The following is a 25,901-nucleotide window of genomic DNA, read 5'->3' as shown; positions in this document are numbered from 1 at the left end:
AGTGGGGATTAAGGAATGAGTCATGTTCCATTTTTGTAATGGAGTTGCAGGGAGCGTGGCACCTACGAGCGCCACTGCGGTGGCGGCAGTAGCAATTAGGGAAGGATCTTCCAGGGAAGGCGAATCTTGAAGATAAAGTTAATTAGGACTGTGAGTCCAGCAGTCCTCCCCTGCTGATGGGAAGGCACCTTCCTTCATTGTCACTCTTAGAGGATGATGGTGTCATTTTATTGTGGAAGCTAGTGGGTTTCTTTACAAATGGTGACAGCACTGAGCCTCTGGCTGCTTTGGCAGAGTTGGAGCTCTGGGAACCATGTAGGAGAAGTGGAGGGCCTGGGGCACTCCTGCTGAGACCAATGTCTGTGGACTTGTAAACACTTGGATTTAGAGGAGGAGGTACAGTCACTTGGCAGACACCCAGGTTCTAGACAGAAAAGTGATTCTGGTTATACTTGCGATAGGGGACAGCTCTTCTTGCCTCTGGGTCTAAGAACATTTCCAAGCAGGCAACATCTGTCTAAAACTCCTGGGAGGGGGACATGGAGCAGATATGGGGCATCCTGAATGACCAGATGAAACTGGCAGCAGAGGTCCAAAGTGGGTGGGGAGAATAGGTCCTTGAGAAGGTGGTCAAGTCACGAATCTCCAGGTAGAAGAGACCAACTACTAGGAGTTATCTTAGGCGAAGTGACAGAGAATAGTAGGCTGTTGATGTACTAGTGCATACACAGCTGTCTGGGAGTGCTCACTGGAGTCACAGGGTCCCCCACAGGGAAGTATGTCAGCAGCACTCACCTGCAATGGCACAGTCTTGGGAGGCCAGGCCTGCTCAACAAAGCTACCCAATGTTACTTCACAGATGACTGGCTCAATCTAAAGGCAGGACACAGCTGCGTGGAGTTCCACCAGAATAAAAAAAAAAACCTCCTTTTTGTTGTTGTTGTTTTTGAGATGGGATCTCATTGTGTTGCCCAGTGCAGTGGCATGATCACATTTCACAGCAGCCTCAACCTCCCGGGCTCAAGTCATCTCCCACCTCAGCCTCCTGAGTAGCTGGGATTACAGGCGTGCACCACCACACCCAGTTAGTTTTTATATTTTTTTTTTTGTAGAGACAAGATTTTGCCATGTTGTCCAGGCTAGTCTCTAACTTCTGGCTCAAGCAATCTGCCCACCTTGGCCTCCCAAAGTGTTGGGATTACAGGTGTGAGTCACTGTGCCCAGTCAAAAATACCCTTTTCTTTCTTTTCTTTTCTTTTTTTTAAAAATTATTATTATACTTTAAGTTCTAGGGCACATGTGCACAACATGCAGGTTTGTTACATAGGTATACATGTGCCATGTTGGTTTGTTGCACCCACCAACTCGTCATTTACATTAGGAAATACCCTTTTCTTAAACTAGGATGAAGAGGGGGTAAGAGTTGGCAGCAGAAGCCCTAAGAAAGTATGGGCACATTACGAGCCGTAATTCCACCCTTTTGGTAAAGTAATAGTTTGGAAGGCGTGGTGGGTTAGGAGCTATGCTATATAGTCTAGCAGTCTCTGCCTGTCACAGGCTGAGCCTACAGGTATTATTGGTGACATTTCATTCTGGGTAGATTCGTGGAGTAGGGCCCTTACTTAAAGCTGCTAGGCCAGGTAAACTTTGAGCAGCAGATTGCCCTGCCTGAAGACTCCTCTCCTTCTGGCACAAATAGAAAGGCACCCCGAAGAATTCCTCTCCCTTCCCCTAAGCAAGAAGCTTAGCATTTCCTCATGTAACTGCATCTGAAGGAGAGAGCGTTGGTATCTGGGTGACCTACGAACTTTCTCGGGATTGCTGCGGAGACTGGTATAACCAAAGGCTTGGCGGCAGTGACTGGGGAGCCTATGGGCTATTTTCTGGCTGAGTCGGGCTCCGTTAACTGCAATTAGTATTTGTTCCATCAGAGGGCACTGTTGGAAAGCAGAAGGTGGTGGGAAGGGTTGGTGGTCAAGGCTGCTCAGGAATTAGCTAGGATAGTTCCCTGTGAATCCAGAAACCCTTCTGCGTTGGTCTAGAGCCTCCACAGTAGGAGAGCGGGAAGAGGAGGAAAGGGATAGATTTAGTGAGCAATTTCTACAGAGCCATTTTCCCAACTATGAATTATTTTTCATAAATAACAAAGAAAAAAACAAACTTTAAATGAATTCCTCATCACAGCCTGAGACCTCTGAGAATACGGGTCAGCGGAGGACCTTGGGCCTCTGTTTGTATATTTACTTTCATATGCGGCCTGTTCCCTGTGGTCAAACAACTAATCGTTTTCTCCAACCCGAGAGCCTCGCTGCTGTCCATTTTTGGTGATTCTCCTCCCTGAAAAAGTCTATTATTTTCTTTGGTTATTTATTGAAGCTAAAGATAGCCTTTTTGCTTAACATTTCTATTCTCATTGCAGCCCCATTTGCATTTTTAAAAATAAATAATGCACATGTAGTTAATAAGTGGGAGATAGATGTGCTTTTGAATTCTCATATGTGTGGCATAGACAGTGACTTTGGGGAATGATGCAATAGATTATAGATAGTGTCCCTCCTCTTAGAAGACTTATAACTATTTTCTCCTAAAAACTGAATTTATGACCCACTTGCTTTATCTTAATAAAAATCTCTTAATCACAACTGTGTTTTATTGCTGTTGCTATAGATTTAGGCTGTAATTAAGTGAAAATTTACCTCTGATATATTCATCAATGAGCTGTACATTAACTTCCACATGCTTGGCAGTTGGATCAAAGACACAAATATTGTTGACTAAATATTTGTTAATATACTGTGAACAAACAACAAGAGAAAATTTATGGGATCACCAGCAAGCAGAAATACAGTGCCCAGTTCAACAGCTTACATAATTCCATTTATATAGATTTTAAAATAGGCAAAACCAATCAATGGTGTTAGAAGGGAAGATGATGGTTACCCATGGCCAGGCATGGTGGCTCACGTCTGTAATCACAGCACTTTGGGAGACTGAGGTGGGAGGATAACCTGAGGTCAGGAGTTTGAGACCAGCCTGGCTAACATGGTGAAACCCAGTTTCAACTAAAAATATAGAAAATTAGCTGGGCATGGTGGTTGGCACCTGTAATCCCGCTACTCGGGAGGCTGAGGCAGGAAAATTGCTTGAACCCAGGAGGCAGAGGTTGCAGTGAGCCAAGATCGTGCCATTGCACTACAGCTTAGACAACAAGAGTGAAACTCCGTTTCAAAAAAAAAAAAAAAAGGTAATGGTTACCCTTGGGGTGGGTAGGGTGAAGGGATGATGAGGAAGGGTACAAAGGAGAGCTTTTGGGATTCTATAAATGTTCTATTTTTGATCTAGGTCTGGTTACATGAACATGTTCCACTCAGTAAAAATTCTCGCATTTGTACCCTTACGATTTATGCAATTATGATTTGTACATTTAAATTTGTTTAGGTGATTCTTCAATTTAAAAGGTGCTTTAAAAAAAAAAACTTACAAATTTACACTTATCCCAACTTCCAAAGTCACTGGAAAATTCCAACTCTGGATGAAAGAACAAGATAACCGCCTTCAGGGTGTCACGCACTAGTTCCATGTTGGCTTTCAGCTCTATGGATTTGCTGTCTTGAGGATAATTTGGCTCTGTTAGAAGAGTATGGTCATAGAGCAACAGTGACACAAATTCCATGGAATTGAGTAGTTGTATGCTTTCCTGTAGCTCGAGCAGCATGATTCGGAAGAAGAGAATTCCTGCCCGCTGGACTTCCCCGACCTTTTCAATCTCTAGAATAACAAAATGATAGCTCACCTTGCTGTTCAGTCTAATGTACATTGCTGTATATTACTTTTTCATAGGATTCTGAACATATGATAGTAAATTTTTTGTCAAGAAAAAGCAGACCATATCCTTCGGTTTTAAACAACCTTAGTTTCTCTAGCCATGAAATCAAAAGAAAGAAAGGAAATTACTCCTGGTGAAGCTCATAGAAGAGGCTTTGAGAAAAGGCAAAAACTTGGGTTTTAGAGTTAGACCCTGGTTGGAACACACGCTGTCCACCTTATTAGTCTATTGTCTCTCTGAATATCCTTTTCCTCTTCTGTGAGAATGGGCTTAATCCCTACTTCCTTGGTTAGCTGTGAGAGTTAGAGAAGATGATATATGTAAAAGTGCTTAGTTACAGGTGTTACACATAGTGAACACTCAGGAGACATGAATTTTCTCCTTTCTTCTTATCCCACTCTATGACATAGTTACAAATCTTTTGGCTTAATCCCACATAGTGTTACTCTTCTAATTCTGTTCACTTCATTCTAGGAAGCCAAAGGTTTCCATGCCTTCTTCCTCCCTCCCTCTCTCCAAGCTGGCATTGCACTGAGAGTAGCCTAGTGGATATGGAATTACAAAAACTAAAGTCTTGTCTTGCCTCTCCCACCAGCTTGCTATTGGACCTTAGATAATCCACTTTACTTTTGCAGGCTTTGGCATCTTTAGCTGTAAAACGAGATGTTCTGATTACTTAATGCTGTATAACATAGTGGGAAGAGCACCCAAACATAGGTTCAAATCCAGCCCTCACCATTTCTTAACTGTGTGATTGGGGGCAATTTGCTTACTTTCCTCACCTGTACATGGGGTATCACTATTCACCTCATAGGGTTATGGCAAGGATTAAATGAAATAATACCTGAAACACATAATGGGGGCATTTAATAAATGTTAGTTCTAGCTTGCCTTTATGAGCCCTTCCAGTTCTAAAACTATATGAATCTAACCAAGAGAATGTGATTCCTGGCTGTTTGCTTTAATTTGTAGACATTACTCATCAGCGCAAGACTGCATAAGGGAATTCCTTTTACCTGGAAAGGTCTGTATATTGTAACAATTCATTTTAGAAAGTGCATATTTCATTGCACTGCCTGTGATTTCCCCAAAACCTATTAAACTTGTGAATTTAGGCTGATGCCACACGAACAATACCTAAGACATATTTTTTCTCTATCTCTCCAGATAACTCGCCAAGGATTTCATAGCAGGCCACTTGGACCACTTTCATCATTTTCTGTAGATCTTTATATTCTTGATACAACAACATCCTATTTCGGCCGATGTTAAAATCGAGGACCCCCAGAGCCTCTCCTGTTCTCTCACGAAGTGGAACTACTATGTGGGTTTCTCCACAGGCAGAGGCCAGAACGACTTCTGAACTGTCAGTACATTTAAAGAGGAAATCTCTGAAATCAAAACCAAATAAGCACAAAGATATTAAACTTCTGCCTGTTCACATCATTCTACCCAAACATATTGAATTACTCTCTTGTGCCTACCTCACTTCCACCATGCCAGGCCTTCTTGCTGTTTCATCTGCCTGGAACATTCTAGCCCTTGATTTTACGTGGCTGTCTGTCTGCTCACTCTTGTCTCTGCTCAAACATCCCCTCGGCAGAGAAGGCTTCCCTGACCACCCAATCTCAGGTAGCAAGCAGCGCCCAAGCCACTCTCCATCATGATACTCTGCTTCGTTGTCTTTACTTATCTGAAGGTGTTCATGTTTTGTTTACTTATTGTCCATTATGCTTTTGTTTACTTATTGTCCATTATGCTTTGGTGGAGTGCCAGCAGAAATGATGAGCGTGTTAGGTCGGGTTCCCTAGAAGCAGAGCCTGAGACAGGGATCCTTATGCAAGTGATTTATTGAGCGAGTGTTTGCTGGAGAAACCTGTGAGGGACTGAGGGAAGCAGGATAGGCAAGGGGAAGAAGCTAAGTAAGAATGTAATTTCACATGAAGTCTAGCCTCGGCCTGATCCCAAAGGGAGCTCTGACAGGTCAATTGTACCAAAGAATCTGTTCCACCTTGAGACAAAGGGAGGGGTCTTTTGTATCCTAGCACTAGTCAGTCATTGGCTCTAAGCTGCCCTGGGTGTGTGTGAGCAGTTTGGGCTGGGGGAGTGTTTACACATCTCTTAGGTACCTCCTGGTGAAGAGCTCCAATCGCTCCAGGGCACTCCTCCAGAGAAAGTTACGGTGTGAGCCGTTACTTGTAGCCGTGCCTACAGAAGCTGGTAAAAAGGCATTTTGGGAATCTGGGTAGAGCATCTATAGCATCTGCCTCAGTGAGAGACTTGAGATTTTTCATGGAAATATAGCGGCTGCTTCTTTCTCTTGGTGAGGCACAGACACACCTCTTTTTCTTTCTTTTCCTTTTCCCCATCTACATTAATTCTGATATGCCATTTCTTTAGGGTATTTGTAAAAAATTGGTACTTTGCATCCTCAAAAAGCACATTTATAGTTTCTATATCAATCCTACAGTAACAGGTAAGATGATGTCCTTCTGCTCTTCCCACCCCTTTTGCTGCTGCTGAGCCACCACTTTCTGTTGTGTCTTGATGACTGCCATAGTAGTAATGCATCATACTAAGCTTTCCAGGCATAACAATAGAGCCCATTGGTCAACTGACTTCCTCCAAAGACATCTGTTCTAAGTTACACACAAGAATCCAGGGTTATGCATGTTCCCACTCATAGGTGGGGATTGAACAATGAGAACACGTGGACACAGGGTGGGGAACATCACACACTGGGGCCTGTAGTGGGGGTTGGGGGGGAGGGGCCTCAGGAGATATACCTAATGTAAATGATGAGTTAATGGGTGCAGCACACCAACATGGCATGTGTATACATATGTAACAAATCTGCACGTTGTGCACAAGTACCCTAGAACTTAAAGTATAATTTTAAAAATACATAATAAAAAAAAAAAAAAAAAAAGAATCCAGGGCTATGAGTCTGGGTATTACAAGGACTTCTGTAAAGCTCTTGACCAGCACAAGGAATAGCTATGTGGAAAAGAGCTTGGGAGTGAATGAACATTCTGGCATGAGGCCAAGCTAAAACTTAATTGCCATATGTAATTAAATGTTGAATTAGCCTACTAGTCTGGGATGACTGGGTTACTGCCTACTCAACGACACCGACCCCCTAAGAAGCAGTCATTCCCTTTTGCAATAGGTGTGTTCTCAGTTAAGATCTGTTTACATTTGTACACATTTTAGTAGTGTTCCTTGCATTTGACAAGTGAGAGTCATTCTAAGTAATTGAGAACCAAGTACTTATTAAACACAACATGCTCTGCCTTCTCTCCAACTCTGCCCCTGCACGTCTTCTTTAAATAAAAAAGACACATTCACAGCCTTGCTAACATTCACAGATGAGCTCTGATGAGTGATGTGAATATATTATTCATAATTATGGTGGGTTTTTTGTTGAATTCCATATTTACAAGGAAATTCATTGAAAATAAAACACTTTCATGCTTTAAAACTTGCAATTTTAAAATAAAATGCCAATGAAATCTGTTTTAAAAAGGACTTAGGAAGGCTGGGCACCATAAAAAAAATTAAACGAGCTGGGCTTGGCAAATACATGTAGTCCCAGCTATTTGGGAAGCAGAGGCAGGAAGTTAGCTTGAGTCCAGGAGTTTGAGACTGGCATGAGCTATGATCATAGCACTGCACTCCCACCTGGGTGATACAGCGAGACCCCATCTCTCAAGAAAAAAGGACTTGGGAAAAAAAGAGCCAATATGTCCCATGCAGACAACATTCTGCTGAAATTTTTCTTTAAAAGCCAATCAGAATAAAATTCAGTGTGATCATTAGAGAAATGCACATCAAAACCCCGATGAGATATCATCTCATACCAGTCAGAATAGTGATTTTAAATCAAGAAACTAGAGATGCTGGTGAGACTGTGGAAAAATAGGAACGCTTTTACACTGCTGGTGGGAATGTAAATTAGTTTAACCATTGTGGAAGACAGTGTGGTGATTCCTCAAAGGCCTAGAACCAGACATATCGTTTGACCCAGCAATCTCATTACTGGGTATATACCCAAAAGAATATAAATCATTATATTATAAAGATACATGCACACATATGTTCATTGCAGCACTAATCACAGTAGCAAAGACATGGAATCAACCCAAATGCTCATCAATGATAGAATGGATAAAGAAAATGTGGTATACACACACCATGGAATACTATGCAGCTATAAAGAGGAATGAGATCATATCCTTTTCAGGGACATGGATGGAGCTGGAAGTCATTATCTTCAGCAAACTAACACAGGAACAGAAAACCGAACACCACATGTTCTCATTTATAAGTGGGAGCTGAACAGTGAGAACACATGGACACAGGGAAGGGAACACACTGGGGCCTGTCAATGGGCAAGGGCAGGGAGAGCATTAGGAAAAAATAGCTAATGCATGCGGGGCTTAATACCTAGGTGATGGGTTGATAGGTGTAGCAAACCACCATGGCACAAGTTTACCTATGTAGCAAACCTGCACATCCTGCACATGTATCCCGGAACTTAAAATTAAATTAAATTAAATTGAAAAGAAAGAATACAAGTCAGTGTGTATGGGCCAGAGCCAGAAGCTGTGTCTTTCAGGTCTACTACTGTAGCAGAAGGATGTGTTCTGGCAGCCAAACAAAACAGACATGTCTCGTACCTGAAGATGCATGACTTCCTGTGGATGGTAGGAGGATTTTTGTGGATTTCTGTTAGACCCAGCTGCCCTGTAACCATCATGTTGCGTAAAACATAGTCTGAATCCTTGAAAAGAGGAAGACATTTCATTAGAGAGGAGTAAGTAGACCTCATATTCCCATTAAAGCTTTTGGGGACAGATAAATAGAAAAAAAAAAAAAAGGAAAGCTTAGATGACCTCTGGCTTTAAGGACAGTGTCATTTTACTTAGTACTATTAAAGAACAGGATAATTGTTGTTTTTTTTTTTTTTCGAGATGAGTTTCACTCTTGTTGCCCAGGCTGGAGTACAATAGCACGATCTTGGCTCACCGCAATCTCCGCCTCCCGGGTTCAAGCAATTCTCCTGCCTCAGCCGCCCAAGTAGCTGGGATTACAGGCATGCGCCATCATACCCAGCTAATTTTGTATTTTTGGTAGAGACAGGGTTTCACCATGTTGGCCAGGCTGGTCTTGAACTCCTGACCTCATGTGATCTGCCCTCCTTGGCCTCCCAAAGTGCTGGGATTACAAGCGTGAGCCACCCCGCCCGACCCCGGCTAATTTTTTGTTTGTTTGTTTGTTTGTATCTTTAGTAGAGACAGAGTTTAACCATGTTGGCCAGGCTGGTCTCGAACTCCTGACTTCAGGTGATCCACCCGCCTCGACCTCCCAAAGTGCTGGAATTATAGGCGTGAGCCACCGCGCCCGGCCGATTTACTTTCTTCACTTCGCTATTGGGACGACACTCTCTCCTGGTTCTCCTTCTACCTCACTAAACAATCCTCATTCTCTTTGCTTCTTTATTTCCCTTACTTCTAAGAAGTTTTCAAACTGTAGGTCAACACACAACTTACATGTGGGTTGTGAAAATATTTTAATGACTTTTGATCAATATTTTTTTCATAGAAACTATTTATGAAAGTATATTAACATATTCTGTAAATACAGTAACTGTAGGAAACACAAATTCAATTAAGAGATGTAAAGAGGGGTTTTTATGAATCATTCCTTTGAAAAAATAATTCTTGGAGCATGCCTGTAGTCTTAGCTACTCCAGAGGCTGAGGCAGGAGGATCGCTTGAGTCTAGGAGTTCAAAGCCACAGTGAGCTCCGATCATGTCACTGCACTTCAGCCTGGGCAACAGAATGAGACCTGGTCTCTAAAAAAATAAAAATAAAGATAACTAATTATTGGAATAAAGAAGAAATATGACAAGAGGATCCATAGAGGCTGCATGCTAAATGGTGCTTGGAAGAGGAACCGCTGCTTTGTAATGTGAAATTTCCTCTTGCCTCTATACTCCATGACCCCAAGGGTTCTTCCAAACTCTTTAGAAGGGAAATGTTGTCAACATTATCCTTGGAAAATTGTTAAGATTATCCCATATTGACGACTGGGCTTCTAGCTTCTTTCCAAATTTATTTCTTTCATGGTTTGTTACTTAATGTTACATACTAGACTGAAAAAATATATATATATAGAAATCTCACCCTGTGTATCTAGGTTGAAATGTTTAGCCAAAACTTTCCTGTTTTTCCCTCCAAAATTGTATAAATTGACCACTCCTGCTGTTAGATCAGAAGCATAATACAGAAAATAAGCGGCTTAAAATAATATGCCTGAAACTAAGTTTATTCTTTATTTGATTTTAGTCGGACCAAAAACTGTAAATTCAGCGAGCCCCTCAGCAATTATTCAGTAGTGAGAAAAGCACTCCTAGTAAAATTTCCTAGGAAGCCTTTTGGGAAAAGGCTGCAATTATATTTCCCCTCCTTTTCTTTCTTCTGGTTCTGGCTTGTTATTTTTTTTCCCTTTCGTCTCCAATATCTATCCATGCTCACCTTTCCCATTGCAAATTGTTTATCTCCTTTGCTTTAATATTTATCCTCTTTTCCTTTTTTCTTGTTTGACATACACTTTTTTTTTTTTTGTAAAAAACAAGGAATGAAATAAAAGAGAGAATATCAGAAAATATAACATGTAGGGAAAGTAGGTATTCTTTTGTGAAATTTCTGTTTCATGTGTGTGCCCGCGTGTTCATGTAAGGAGTCAGGATGGAAAATGTTTTTCATACTGTGGGTCATAGTCAGTACAATTTTTTGAGCCACAGTGATTCCAAACACTTGGAGCACCTCAGGGCTCAGTCCTGAGACTTTTTTTTTTCTTTTCTCACACATTCCTTTAGTCATCCCTTCCAGTCTCATGGTTTTGTGTTTTGTTTTGTGTATTGCGGTAAAACATACATAGCATATTTCTCATTTTAACCATCTGTTTAAGTGTACAATTCAGCGGCATTGAATACCTTGACAATGTTATGTAACCCAGTCTCATGGCTTTAAATGCCGTTTATTCATTAGCCTGGATTTCTACCCAAACACCGAGGGCTTATACCCGACTGCCTATTCAATATCTCCTCTAAGATGTCTAACAGCTATTTCAAATTGTAGTTAAAAAATTTTTTGGCCCAGGCGTGGTGACTCACGCCTGTAATCCCAACACTTTAGGAGGCTGAGATGGGACAACAGCTTGAGTCCAGGAGTTCGAGACCAGCCTGGACAACATAGGAAGACCCCTGTCTCTAAAAAAAAAAAAAAAAAAAAAGAAAGTTTCAGGCCGGGCACGGTGGCTCAAGCCTGTAATCCCAGCACTTTGGGAGGCCGAGGCGGGCGGATCACAAGGTCAGGAGATCGAGACCACAGTGAAACCCCGTCTCTACTAAAAAAATACAAAAAAAAAAAATTAGCCGGGCACGGTGGCGGGCGCCTGTAGTCCCAGCTACTCAGGAGGCTGAGGCAGGAGAATGGCGGGAACCCGGGAGGCGGAGCTTGCAGTGAGCCGAGATCGCGCCACTGCACTCCAGCCTGGGCAACAGCGTGAGACTCCGTCTCAAAAAAAAAAAAAAAAAAAAAAAAAAAAGAAAGTTTCGATTTACTAGGTAAAAATTATCTTTTACTTAACTTTGTATTTATCTCATTGAGAATAATTGAATATTTTCTTACATGTTTATAAACCGTTTGCATGGGTTTTTTTTTCCCGAAGTATACTTGCCCTTTGCTTGTTTTTCTTTTGGATTTTTTTTTTTTTTTTTTTTTTTTTTTGAGACAGAGTCTCACTCTGCCGCCCAGGCTGGAGTGCAGTGGCCAGATCTCAGCTCACTGCAAGCTCTGCCTCCCGGGTTTAGGCCTTTCTCCTGCCTCAGCCTCCCGAGTAGCTGGGACTACAGGCGCCCGCCACCTCGCCCGGCTAGTTTTTTGTATTTTTTAATAGAGACGGGGTTTCACTGGGTTAGCCAGGATGGTCTTGATCTCCTGACCTCGTGATCCGCCCCAAAGTGCTGGGATTACAGGCCCGGCCTTCTTTTGGATTTTTAAAAAAATCTCATTGATTTGTGTATAATCATGTTAACCCTTTGCCAGGTAAATGGTAATTTCTCCCAGTTTGTCACATGCAATTTAATTTTCTTTATAACTCTGGTGCAAGAAAGTTTTACATTTTTATCTAGTCAATGTATCAACCTTCCCTTAATTGTTCCAACCTTTGGTGTAAGTAGCAATCCTTCTCCAGACCAAGATTGTAAATGTTCTCTTAACCCTCATATTCTTAGCTATCCTGTGAAAATTAAAATCATTTGTCAAGTTTTTAAAAAATCATGTTGAGATTTTTCTTGGAATTTTGTTAAATTTATAAATAATTGTTGGAAGAAATTATATCTTTAAAAAATGATCTTCTTGTGGGAGAAAATCATGGCCTTCTACTTCGTAAGAACTATTTATATCACTTGACATAAATTATAGTGGCCGGGCGCGGTGGCTCAAGCCTGTAATCCCAGCACTTTGGGAGGCCGAGGCGGGTGGATCACGAGGTCAGGAGATCAAGACCATCCTGGCTAACATGGTGAAACCCCGTCTCTACTAAAAATACAAAAAACTAGCCGGGCGTGGTGGCGGGCGCCTGTAGTCCCAGCTACTCGGAGGCTGAGGCAGGAGAATGGCGTGAACCTGGGAGGCGGAGCTTGCAGTGAGCCGAGATCGCGCCACTGCACTCCAGCCTGGGCGACACAGCGCGAGACTCCGTCTCAAAAAAAAAAAAAAAAAAAAAAAAAAAAATTATAGTTTGTTTCATATAGGGCCTAAGGGTGATGCGATGAAGTGAGGAAAATGTTCCAGAATGACAACATTTTTGAAATCCCTGAGGTAAAAGAAAATTTGCTTCCTATTAGGAAATGTGCGATGTGAAACATTAATTGTAGTGTTACATTTTTCTCCTCCTGAGAGTCTCTCCCCTCCTCTTCCCTCTCATTCAAGCAGAAAGTCTGTTTACTGCCTTAGAAAAGGAATGTGATGAGGTAGAAAGGAGAAATCACCGGCCAGTCTGACTTTCAAATTTTTCCAAAAGCCTACATTGCCACGACTTAACATAGCAAACCAGGCACCCGTGTTAGCTACTTGTCTCTCTTGAGACCCCAGGGAAATAAAAGACTGCCGTACTGATTTCTTTGCTGGCTGTCAGCCGGGGGCTGCCCTTAGTGCCCTGGGTCTTTGTCCACAGCCCTGTGTATCTCGGGACCGGCAGTGGGGTGTTAACTCACCATCTTTCTGACTCTTCCTCCATCCTCCTGTCTCTCATGGATCACAACCAGAAAGGGTTCTCTGTTTTTAAGGGCTCATACGATCCAGGGCTCACCTGGATAATCCAAGATAATCTCCCCATCTCAAATTCCTTAATCTTAATCACATCTGCAAAATCCTTTTTGCCATGTAAAGTGACATACTCACAGTTTCCAGGAATTTGGACATGGACATCTTAGGGGAAGGCATTATTCTGCCTGCCACAGTTACCTATTTAATAAGTTAGGTACTCCAAAGAAATAGACAGAGGTGCTTTGGGGTGATAAAGTAAAATACCCTGAATTTCGGCCGGGCGCGGTGGCTCAAGCCTGTAATCCCAGCACTTTGGGAGGCCGAGGCGGGTGGATCGTGAGGTCAGGAGATCGAGACTATCCTGGCTAACATGGTGAAACCCCGTCTCTACTAAAAATACAAAAAACTAGCCGGGCGTGGTGACGGGCGCCTGTAGTCTCAGCTACTTGGGAGGCTGAGGCGGGAGAATGGCGTGAACCCGGGAGGCGGAGCTTGCAGTGAGCCGAGATCACGCCACTGCACTCCAGCCTGGGAGACACAGCGAGACTCCGTCTCAAAAAAAAAAAAAAAAAAAAAAAATACCCTGAATTTCATACCTAAGAGAATTTGAATCTGTTTTTATTCATCTATGGTTACTGTTAACAGAGCAGTAATTTTTTTCCTCTATGACTCTATACCTTACAGGAACATGGGCTTGAGGTGAGGGGGAGTATCTCAGAATTTACTTTATAATTCATATCAGTCAGGGTATCACAAGGAAGCAGATTGCCTCACCTGGGTAATTTAAGGGGAGTTCAATAAAGGAACTATTTACGAAGGCAGTGTTTAGAATCCCGACCTGGTAATAAGGAAGAGCTGTTACCACTCTTAGCCTGAAGAGGTGGGGAAATGGGGTGTGGGCGGGGGAAGCAATGACCAGAACCAACAAAGGACAGCTGTGTGGACAGGACTGCCTGATGAAAGGTGAAGTGGCTTTTAGGAGAGAAACACAGCTAACCCACAGCAACCTGGCAGAGAGGGAGACAGAAGCACCAATGCCCCAGTTGCACTCTGCTTCTGCCCTCCAGTGTCCTGTTGGCAGCTGTCATTGGACAAACTCAAGCAGAAGCCAAAGGGCCAAAGAGCCCATGGATACTGGTTTATTTTTTGAGACACAGAGCAGGCTGGAAAAGAGAGAGAAATGTGAATCTGGAGGGGCTGCAGAAGGGGAAGAGGGAGGCTGAGGAAGCTATGATCGTTGAGTGCTTGAAAAGAGCTTAGCCAGGCTGTTCTGGTCTCTGTCCCACCACGATCTCACTCACAACCCGCTGCTGGGTGGCCCTTCTCTCCCCCGACTTTTGGCAGGATCTTCTTCACCACCATAAGACAGTCCAGGTCAGATGGGATGTGACCCTGGTGGTTTTGTCCGTGGACTCTTGATTCTGAACCTATAGCTGCTGAAGTCATGCTTCTTGCTGACTGCTTTGGGCTATTTTGGCCTTTTCCATGGTGCCCTATGTGTTGTTTCTCTTAAGGCCCTGACAGTATTCTTCTGAATCTTCCCTGGGACCCCATGTGCTTTGAAGGGCCACTATAGCTGGGGCCCTTCAAACAGGGTGCTCTGCCCCAGTCCTAAGTGCCCTTGGAGGCTCCCAACCACACCCTCAATAGCAGTGCCAATTACAAGGCATTCTCTGCCTCCATGGCCTGGCCAACCCACAAGAGAGTCCATGATTCAGCCCTCATTGACGAAGGCCTCATCAGATTGAGCCAGCCACTGAGGGAGGGAAGTAGGGACCTGGTGGGAAAAAGGAAAGAAACAGCCCGGAGGGAAGTGCAGACATGCCTGCCGTGGGCCAGCCAAGGGACTGGGAGACAACCAGGTGACGCTACCACCCGACCAAGCACCTCCCAGAGTCATTCAGCCTTTCTGAAAGGAAAAACCTTTCCACCCACGCTCATCATATGCAAAATCCTAACACAAAGTATAAAGAAGCAAAGCAAATAGCAAGAATTCATGACATTATGGATAGGAGGGCTTAAAAAAAATTGGTGTCATATAACTGAGTCCTTCCAAAACAGCAGCTCCTAGTCCCTTCCCACTCCACCCATATGATTCTGGTGAGTGGTGCCCATTACTGTAAAGTCCACACTCTGGCCAGGGGTACATATCTCAGTATAAGTCAAAAAGAGTTTTCTGGCCCGGCACAGTGGCTCACACCTGTAATCCTAGCACTTTGGGAGGCCGAAGTGGCTGGATCATCTGAGGTTGGGAGTTCAAGACTAGCTTGACCAACATGGATAAACCCCATCTCTACTAAAAATACAAAATTAACTGGGCATGGTGGCGCATGCCTGTAATTCCAGCTACTTGGGAGGCTGAGGCAGGAGAATCACTTGAACCCGGGAGGCGGAGGTTGAGGTAAGCTGAGATTGCGCTATTGCACTCCAGCCTGGGCAACAAGAGTGAGACTCCGTCTTCTTTCTTGGGTTTTCCAAACTGGAACTTTTTACTGGATGCTTTTAGTAAGCATCTGACTTGCTCTGTGGAAGAAGCCAATCTTTAGCTGGAAGAACAAAACCAATGTACAGAGGGAAACAAACATGAGAGGTGGACAGATGAACACAAGAGAGGACTGATGGTTTCAAATCCCTAGATCTGGCCATCCTGAAAGATAGCTTGACTCCCGCCCTTTCTTCATTTTGGTCACGTGAGTCAGTTAATCCTCCCTTTTGGCTAAGGCAATTTGAGGTGGATTCCTGTCACTCACAATCAAGGGTCTTGTATTGGGAAATCTGTCTTCAGTTAGACTAATAGCTAATTAATATGGTTTTCAAATATTAGCAAGAAATAACATCTAGACACTTGGCTACCTTGGAGAGATCTACCACTACTGAACCTCGCCTACCTGGGCTGGGCTAGGCTCTACAAAGTACATAGTGATGGAGGTGATGCTGGATGTGACGTCAAAGAGCCAGCCAATGCCAGTGATCACAATATGCAGAATGTGCTCCCGGCTGTGGACGTAGTGATAGGCAGTGCTAAAGACATTGGCAACACCCTGTAGAGACAGAAAATTCAAATAGCCTACTCTTTTTAAAATAGAAAAAATAATTAGTAATATAGTAATCGGATTACCTTTACCAGTAATTTAATTACTTCTTGATAATCTACTTCCTGCAAATTATTCAGCAGTCCTCAAAGGGCAATGTTCCAGGTTCTACTATAAAAAAAGGATCATCAAGAAATCAAAGGCATAGGCCAGGTACCGTGGCTCATGCCTTTAATCTCAGCACTTTGGGAGGCCAAGTCAGGGTGCATCACTTGAGGTCAGGAGTTTGAGACCAGCCTGGCCAACATGGTGAAACCCTGTCTCTACTAAAAATGCAAATATTAGCTTGGCATGGTGATGGGCACCCGTAATCCCAGCTACTTGGGAGGCTGAGGCAGGAGAATTGCTTGAACTCAGGAGCGGAGATCGCACGACTGCACTCCAACCTGGGAAACAGAGCAAGTTTCACAAAAAAAGAGTCAGAGGTGTAAAGAGAGAGACCCACATAAGTTTTTATGCTTTTGATAGTCATCCAGTGAAATTTGTGATATGTGCTAGTAGAGAATAGCATCAAAGGAACAAGATAAACTTTGAAATGAGAAAAAAAATGTTAAAAAGCCAAGAACGAACGCCAATCTTAGGCAGGTGGGTAGGAGCTGCCTTGATCGGATGCCAATGTTAATGCCTGCATCTGTGCAGACATGGCCACTATCATCAGATCAACAGTATAAGACATGTTTGGTTCCAAGACCCACAGCGTGCTAGATTACATAGTCCTCTTATAGGCATTAGAAGACCCTGTTCCACAGAGAAGGGATGGGAAATCCTTAGAACCCATATGTGGGCTTGTTGTCAAGAAACTCTAGGAATCACAAACTCTTCAAAATTATATGCCTTTTATCTTAGGACTCAAGGCATCTAAGGGTAACCCAGAAGCCTTTACCTCTCTCACAAGACTGTATATACTTCACCTACTGATAACTTCATACTCCTCCATTTCAATATCGTCACATAATTCCATGTCAGATGAGAATGAATTTTATTATTAAAAATATGTCCAGAGAAAGAGGTTCTACCACTTTCCTCAACTATCCACCCAATAAATGGGAAGAGAAAGTGAAAAATAATGGTAAATAAACATAAGGAGTCAAAGGCTTACAGGGCAACAAATGATAAGGGCATAGCAAGTTCAAGTTCCTAACTCGCTGCTATAGTCCACAGTTCATTGTCTCCATAAAGGCTTTCAATCTTCCTTTACTGCAAGTTCTATCCACAAATTAAATAAAAATGCTTGTAGAAATGGTCTAGCTATTTCATGACCTTAAAAGTGCCTATCATTTTGTGATCCAATTTAAAAAACATGAATACTCAAGAAACATTTAGGCCTTTTTCTTTATTTTTCATCCTCAAAAATTATAACACTGAAATCAAGACCTATGGGGATGCATATCAGAGTTAGTACCATTTGTAGAAAGTACAAAAGATTTCTAGATAGATACCACTATTAGTAAAACACAAATCTGTCCCTTCTAAAAGTTCATTCCCGCTTTGTGGGTCTTAGTGGTCTAATGGTTGGATTTCTGTTCTATAGCATAAAATTCTATTCCTGTGATAAATGCTATGGGACACATGAGGCTGAGGCATGGATATGCAACTGAGGCTGAAAGTCCTCCCATAAGTAATGGGGAACTTCTCAAAAGACTGAAACATACATTCAGGGAACAGGAGCAAGAATGATGATGTTATCTGTATACACAGCTTTACTCTCGTCGGATTTCAGGTTTCACTCTTAAAGTATTAGAAGGAGAGGCCGGCCGGGCGCGGTGGCTCAAGCCTGTAATCCCAGCACTTTGGGAGGCCGAGACGGGCGGATCATGAGGTCAGGAGATCAAGACCATCCTGGCTGACACGGTGAAACCCCGTCTCTACTAAAAAATACAAAAAACTAGCCGGGCGAGGTGGCGGGCGCCTGTAGTCCCAGATACTCGGGAGGCTGAGGCAGGAGAATGGCGTGAACCCGGGATGTGGAGCTTGCAGTGAGCCGAGATCCGGCCACTGCACTCCAGCCTGGGCGGCAGAGCTAGACTCCGTCTCAAAAAAAAAAAAAAAAAAAAAAAAAAAGAAGGAGAGGCCATCCTACCATTGCTCTTGAAGACGTCTATGACTTACCTGATAGAATCTGATCTCATGAGGTAGAAAGATGTTTATTTCGTGGGGATCTCTAAGGGTGTCAACAGCCAAGACCCCAAAGATCCTCATATATGCATCTTGAAGAGGCAGAGCCAGGAATGACCCATTACAATCATCCTTATTACGGGACTGGTCCCAGAAGAAGATGTTCCCGTGGTACTGAACTTGGGGAACATGGATCGGCTTCCCTTCATCCACTACTGTAAAGCTGAGGAAAAAGAGTACGAGGATGGAAGAAAGGCACAGGGAGAGACTTAGATTAAACCATGGAGGAAGCTAGAGCGATTCTCTATTCACAATCTGTGGCATTATATGACCGAGCAGTGGACTCGATAAGATGACCAGTTTGGAGGTCTGACTTGAGAAAGACTTAAAAAAAAAAAAAAAAAAAAACCTTAGATGTGGACATAGAAAACAAATATAAACAGAACTCCAGAGACATAACTTACGGAGCAGGCAGAAATAATTGAACTGATATTGTGAAGTAGAGTCCCTGTGTGGCGAATTGTTGCCAAAGAGCGGGCTCTAGAAATAGGTGAAATCATCCAGGACTGGAAGCCATCAGCTTCTACTCCAGAAGCACTGGTGACTTGAGCCACTTCTCTTTTGAGCAGCCAGCTGGGATCTTGATGCCAGTTTACTTAGAAAGGGAATTATTTTTTTAGGAGGGTAAAACCAGCCTCTTAAAGACGTTCTTACCTGATTCCTTTCATGTCCCTGTAGAGCACTCTGTTCAGTACAAATAGAGCATCATCTAAGGTGCAAGCCACATTCCTCAATAGAACATTCCCTTTCTCAGGCAGTAGTAGGTTTTCTTCTAAGAGGGAAATGTGAGCACTGATCTTTTTATTTCCATGGGCTTCAGCATCCTACGGCAAAACATTTCCAACCATGTGTTTGCTAACAGCCAAAGAACTCCCCTAATCATGTCCCCCTCACTGGTTAATTCATGCATCTGACCCCAGCAGTTTCATTTTCCTGAATAAAGAATGCATATATTACTATTCATGGGCAGTGAGGAAAAAGTTGACACCATAGCTATACCCTAAATCTGAGTTTTAGTGAGGATAATGGGGTTTCCTCTATGCCAACTGGCCTGGTTTACTGGAAAAGAAAAACAAAACCAGAGAACTTTCAGGTCTACTCAAATTTAGAAGTTTAAAACTTGGATTTCTTTGACCTATAGTCAAATAGTCTGTGTTTCTATTAAAAGTGTTGATTTTAGAGAGCTGGGCCAAGAATATGCCTTCACTTCACTCATATTTCTTGACCATCAACTGTGAATGTGAATGTGAAAAAAAATGCTCTCAAGGAACTCTTAACACACTTTGTATATTTGATCTTTGTAATTTCAGGAAGGATTTTTTTTGGGCCCAAGATTGCAGACTTTCTGCAACTACTATTTCTGCAACTACAAATTCTCTGTACCTAAAATATTATTATGTTATTAACAATATTATGTGTCAATACATACATTAAACATATCCATAAATTGGGGACATGTGAGACACTTTCCCTGATATTTTTCTCCTCTTTCTATATATTTGGGTTTGCTTTCCATGCCCATTTCTTTTGCCTTTATTCCTTCTTTCCACATACAAGATCATGGAGTCATTAACAAATGTGTAGTGAGATTTCTCTCACAATACCACAGATCTCTGAAGCAAGCTAGAACAATGCCTCTTTTTCTTGAGTGGTTGTTTGGTCCCGGTGCCCCATTTCCAACTAACTGGAAAATTCAGCCATTCAGGAGATGATTCCATTGAGCAAGTGTCGCTACTTAGCTGAGATGACTGGCACAGGTTCCCTGGATCAGTGGAATCTATGATACATGTAGAAGGCAGCCATGCTGTTTCTGCCTGTGAACAGCAGCAACCTGGGAGTCTCTGAGGAGGTGGCAAGGCTGTAGGCAGTGGCCCCTCACGGCCATGCGTTCTAAGTGACAGGATTCTGCAGTAGTCTCAGCTTGCTTCTAGGCAATGCTGTGAAATACTGTGTGGTGTCAGACTCGATAATGAGTTTATGATTTAAATAGTTCCTTTCAAAACTGACTCCCAAAATACCATACAAGGGAAATGTAGCTTGAACTGCTTGTACAGCTTGTTACTGATATTTTACATAATCTGTCTATTGTCCATTCTAGGCTTATTTGACTCTGAGCAGAAATGAAATTAGAAATCCCAAGACATCTCTTCTACATCTGTCTTTTCTACCTTTCTACTCTGCTTCTATCTTGTCAACCAGCAGTCACTCCAGTTGCGCGTCTCCTAGGCTTCGGGCCATTTGTAATGGACTGGAATGAATAAAATATCTATAGCAGCACCCAGCGATTTTTCAAGAGAATTCAGGATGCTCCTCTTTTGCGGATATTGAACATCGCCTACTGTGAGGAGATGTTTCCTCTCACATACCACTTTAGAAAACGTACCTGCGTGAGGGCCTTAAAGGCCTCACTATACACCGGCTCTAGGGACACTCCACTTGTCTCTGCAGCACGTTGGATTTGGTGCAGCCACTTCCGCCTGGCACAATTCCTCAGACTCTCAATGTGGCTCCTTTCTAAAGCATTCATCAGAAATTCCACAACACTTTCCAGAACTCGGTCTTCATTGCCCCTGAGTTCAGATACAACCAATTCTATGTAATTCTGAAATTGTTTTGAAGACAATCTCACTTCGTGACCAGGGTGTGGCTTTGGAAATTGGATGTGTAGTTTAGCTAAAAGACACAAACACAAAACCAAGAACTAACCAAAAGTTCACTCATCGGTGGGGGTAATTTTCATTCTCCTCTTACGATGAACTGCCCTGGACGACTGCTCTAGTGGAAAACCAAGTATATCAAAGGCATCTCTGAGCCCAATGGAATATTTTACAATGAATTTCTATGCTGAACTCAACATGACTCATGTGTCAACTTCTTTGTTTTTGTTTTGTTTTGTTTTGATTTTGCCACCTAGCCTGGTGAAACCTCAAGGTTTGCTTTGATTCCTTCCCTACCTTTGCCTTCCATATCCAATAAGCCACTTAATTCTATCCTGTTACTCTTTGGCAGTGTGGCCACTCCTCTTCTTTCATACTTTCATAACCCCAAAGCCAGCTTTTATCACTTTGTAATTGACTTAACAATAGTAAATGCTCAATACATGTTTGTAAAATTAAATTAAAACACAACTTGCATTAGGCAATTCCCTGGTTCAAAGTCCTACCATATTTGGATCCAGTCTATTTCCAATCACATCTGCCCCTAATACCATATAGGAATTATTTGCTGCAGTATCTCCATTCTACTCATGGTTCCTGACCATGTCTTGCACACTTCTGTATTCACATCTCTTCTCTATTTTTGTAATTGTATAATCATGAACCTACTACCAAATCTGAACATTACCAGTAACATATATTCTTCTGTGATCTGCCCTATTCCATTCCCTGCCTCCTCACATCTCCCACTGATATCCTGAATTTGGCTTTATCTTTACCTTTCTTTTAATTTTCCCAGTGTTATTATAGTTACATAACAATATATGTGTTTGACACGCACACACACACACACACGCACATGCACACACACACTTCTAAACAATATGTGGTTTAGTTTTGCATTTTTAAAATTTATTTATTTATTTGAGACGGAGTCTAGCTCTGTTACCCAGGCGGGAGTGTAGTGGCACAATCTTGGCTCACTGCAACCTCCACCTCCCAGATTCAAGCGATTCTCCTGCCTCAGCCTCCTAAGTAGCTGGGATTACAGGTGTGCACCACCATGCCTGGCTAATTTTTATATTTTCAGTAGAGGTGGGGTTTCACCATATTGGCCAGACTGGTCTCAAACTCCTGACCTCAGATGATCTGCCCCCTCAGCCTCCCAAAGTGCTGGGATTATAGGTGTAGCCACCGAGCTCAGCCAGTTTTTCATGTTTATAAACTTCAGAAAAAGGTTATCAAACCATGTGTAGTTTTCTGGGACATACTTTTTTATTCAACACTATGCTACGTATCTTCCTTGTTGTTTATCTTTCCAACATTTCTTTCCATGTTGTTACTGTAGCTATGATTCATTCATTTTCACCAGTGTGTGTTATTATATGAGTATATCATTACTGATTTAGTCTACTATCAGTGGGTGTTTAAGTTATTCTCAGTATTTTATTCATATGAACAGTGTTATGAGCATTTTGTAAATGTCTCCTGGTGCATATGTGCAAGATTCTTTGACAGTTGTTATAAATAAATAAGTCACAGGGTATGTACCCTTCCCCTTTAAAGTATAGTTCAAAGTTCCTCCTCCCTCAAGAAGACTTCTGTTGTGATTTATCCTCCTCTTGAAAGACAATAGCATCTATTCTACACCATTTATTTGACAATTAACAAATACTACCTGGCACTTATGGACATCATATCATGTGTGAGCTTCTCATTTCTGTAGCTGAACATTTATTGATTTTTTGCTCCTTAGCATCCAGTCACCTTTCTCTGAGTAATTGTATCTCTAACTTTGCTTTGGGGAAGCAACTTCATTTCCATCTCTGGTCATGTGTTTGAATGGGGTTCCATTCACAGTTCTAGAGGTGGAGCATGTGCCTCAGGCTTAAGCCAGTCATGACATTCTATTCCTTTAGCCAGAGTGGTTGGTTTAGTACTGACGAATGCCAGACTTTTTGATTGAATGGTTAGGAAGAAGATACTTTCTTTTTTATTCCCATTGGACTTGAATGAAACTGTGAGCATGTGAAACTGGACCTGGTTACCACAAAGGTAGAGGCTGTATGATAGTGCAGCTAAAACAGAAGACAGCAAGAGAAAGAGAAAGAACCAGACAGCTGTCCTAATGTCATTATTTGGATTCCCAAATCTAGTTGTGTCCTAAACTAGTACTGGACTTTTTCATTGTATGAACCAATAAATTCCTCTTATGTGTAAACACTTTGGGTTGGGTTCTCTATTACTTGAGCCAAAAGGATCTTAACTAGTACAATCCTCAATTAGATTAAAAGTGCCTTGTGGATTCTTCATCTTCCATTTTCTTCTTCTTTTTTCCCTTTCATTCTTTTGCCTCCTTGAACAATTTGATCCTAAAGTCATTAGGTGGGGCAGAGCAAGGTAAGCATCTGTTCCTGGTCAGGTGAAGTCAATGTGGCACCAAGCAGGATATCAGGGCCCAAATCTGTGCAGGGTTAGCCGGGCAAGAGTTGTCAGAGCCTGAGCAGGGCGAGGAGGGTATCCATGTGGAAGGGCAATCTTCGGTCCATGTGGGTAAAGAGGATGGCCTTACAGAGAGGTGGTTTAACTTGGGTGTCAGATTCCAAGCAGTACAAATAGGGTATCCATATGAGACGGACGCCCAACATGGGGTGTTTAATCTTGAGCAGGGTGAGAAGGGCCTCCAAATCGAGGGATGGCCTGGCCTGGGAGGTCAGAACCTAAATAGTGTGAGGAGGGTGTCTACATGGAAGGGCCATCCACATAGGTTGGGGGTCAGCTCAGCGTAAGGAGTCAGAGCCTGAGTGGATTGACAAGGGCATCCACATGAAAATGTGCTGAAAAAAAAGAGGTGTATTCTGCAGCTAGCTGTTGGATGAAATGTTCTATAAATATCTGTTATGTCCATTTGGTCTAATGTTTAGTTTAAATCCAATGTTTCTTTATTGATTTTCTGTCTAAATGATCTGTCCCATTTATTGATTTTCTGTCTAAATGATCTGTCCCATGCTGAGAGTAAGGTGTTGAAGTCTCCAACTATTACTGTATTAGAGTTTATCTCTTCCTTTAGATTTAATAATATTTGCTTTATAATATTGGAGTGCTCTGATGTTGGATGCATGTATGTTTAGAGTTGTTCTCTTGCTGAATTGATCCCTTTATCATTATATAATGATATTTTTCTCTTTTTACAGTTTTGACTTAAAGTCTGTTTTGTCTAAGTATAGCCACTCCTGCTTGCTTTCCATTTCCATTCATGTGAAATATCTTTTTCCATCCCTTCGCTTTCAGTCTACATATGTCTTTACAGGTGAACCGAGTTTCTTCTAGGCAGCATATAGTTAGGTCATTTTTTGTTTCTTTGTGTGTTTGTTTGTTTGTTTTGAGACAGAATCTGGCTCTGTCACCCAGGCTGGAGTGCAGTGGTGCAATCTCGGCTCACTGCAACCTCTGCCTCCTGGGTTCAAGCAATTCTCCCACGTCAGCCTCCCAAGTAGCTGGGACTACAGGCACGTGCCACCACACCCAGCTAATTTTCATATTTTTAGTAGAGATGGGATTTCACCATTTTGGCCAGGATGGTTTCAATCTCTTGACCCTGTGATCCACCTGCCTCGGCTCCCAAAGTGCTGGGATTACAGGAATGAGCCACTGCACCTGGCCAGTTAGGTCATGTTTTTAATTTATTCAGTTAATCTATATCTTTTAAGTGGGGGATTTGATCCATTTATATTCAAAGCTATTATTGATAGGTGAGTACTTACTCCTGTCATTTTGTTAATTGTTTTCTGGTTGTTTTGTATATCCTTTGTTCCTTTTTTCCCCCTTATTAGTATTGCAGTGTACTGGTTTTCTTTGGTGATAGGATTTGATTCTTTTATTTCTCCTTTGTATATCTGCCCTACCAGTGAGTTTCATATTTTTGCATGTTTTCATGATAGTGATGATCATCTTTTCACTTCCAGATATAGGGCTCCCTTGAGCATTTCTTTTTTTTTTTTTTTTTTTTTTTGAGACGGAGTCTCACGCTGTTGCCCAGGCTGGAGTGCAGTGGCGCGATCTCGGCTCACTGCAAGCTCCGCCTCCCAGGTTCCCGCCATTCTCCTGCCTCAGCCTCCTGAGTAGCTGGGACTACAGGCGCCCACCACCGCGCCTGGCTAATTTTTTGTATTTTTAGTAGAGACGGGGTTTTACTGTGGTCTCGATCTCCTGACCTTGTGATCCGCCCGCCTCGGCCTCCCAAAGTGCTGGGATTACAGGCTTGAGCCACCGCGCCCGGCGAGCATTTCTTGTAAGGCCAGTTTAGTGGTGATACTTTCCCTCAGTTTTTGCATATCTGTGAAAGACTTTATTGTTCTCTCATTTCTGAAGGACAGTTTTTCTGTATATACTATTCTTGGTTGGCAAATTTTTTTTTTCTTTCAGCACTTTGAATATATCATCCCATTCTCTTATGGCCTATAAGATTTCTGCAACAAATTCTGTTGTTATTCTAATGGGGACTCCAATGTTAGTCTAATGGTGATTCCCTTATATGTGACTTTTCTCTGGCTTTCCCTTATATGATACTTTTCTCTGGCTGTTTTTAGAGTTCTCTCTTTGTCTTTGACTTTTGACAATTTGACCTTAATTTGCCTTGGGGAGGAATTTTAGGCTGTATCTATTTGGGAAATTTTGAGCTTCCTGGATCTGGATGTCCATATGTCTCCCCAGACTTGGGAAGTTTCCAGCTATTATTTTGTTAAATAGGTTTTCAACATATTTTCCCTTCTCTTCTCCTTCTGGAAGTCCCATAATACAAATATTTGTTCA

General features: G+C 42.4%; 1 protein-coding gene and 1 long non-coding RNA gene across 7 annotated transcripts in view; one reads left to right on the top strand and one right to left on the bottom strand.

The window, feature by feature from the left end:
- The window catches only part of LOC139359508 (uncharacterized), a 28,273-nt gene extending 23,160 nt beyond the window's left edge, over positions 1 to 5,113 (top strand). Inside the window, exons 2-3 of the long non-coding RNA XR_011615569.1 lie at positions 4,799 to 4,850; positions 4,994 to 5,113. This is a non-coding gene — a long non-coding RNA (uncharacterized lncRNA). The remainder of the gene's footprint in view (positions 1 to 4,798; positions 4,851 to 4,993) is intronic.
- LOC105476745 (EF-hand calcium binding domain 5) overlaps positions 1 to 25,901 on the bottom strand; it is a 177,873-nt gene that overhangs the window by 14,568 nt on the left and 137,404 nt on the right. For 3 of the 6 annotated variants that reach the window (XM_011732934.3, XM_011732922.3, XM_011732919.3), the window contains 8 exons: positions 20,816 to 21,105; positions 19,087 to 19,256; positions 18,367 to 18,595; positions 16,054 to 16,206; positions 8,506 to 8,609; positions 4,964 to 5,217; positions 3,482 to 3,768; positions 2,697 to 2,793 (listed from right to left, as the gene is read on the bottom strand). In XM_011732934.3, the coding sequence (XP_011731236.2) occupies positions 2,697 to 2,793; positions 3,482 to 3,768; positions 4,964 to 5,217; positions 8,506 to 8,609; positions 16,054 to 16,206; positions 18,367 to 18,595; positions 19,087 to 19,256; positions 20,816 to 21,105 (1,584 nt within the window). Of the gene's footprint in view, positions 1 to 795; positions 891 to 2,696; positions 2,794 to 3,481; positions 3,769 to 4,611; positions 4,671 to 4,963; positions 5,218 to 8,505; positions 8,610 to 16,053; positions 16,207 to 18,366; positions 18,596 to 19,086; positions 19,257 to 20,815; positions 21,106 to 25,901 lie in introns of those variants that run through there. The other 3 variants (XR_011615568.1, XM_011732931.3, XM_071082603.1) reach the window with 3 other exon arrangements.

Source organism: Macaca nemestrina, chromosome 17, assembly GCF_043159975.1.
Source record: "Macaca nemestrina isolate mMacNem1 chromosome 17, mMacNem.hap1, whole genome shotgun sequence".
NCBI lineage: Eukaryota > Metazoa > Chordata > Mammalia > Primates > Cercopithecidae > Macaca > Macaca nemestrina.
Note: the sequence above shows the minus strand (reverse complement) of the source record. Positions and strands in the feature narration are given on the sequence as shown.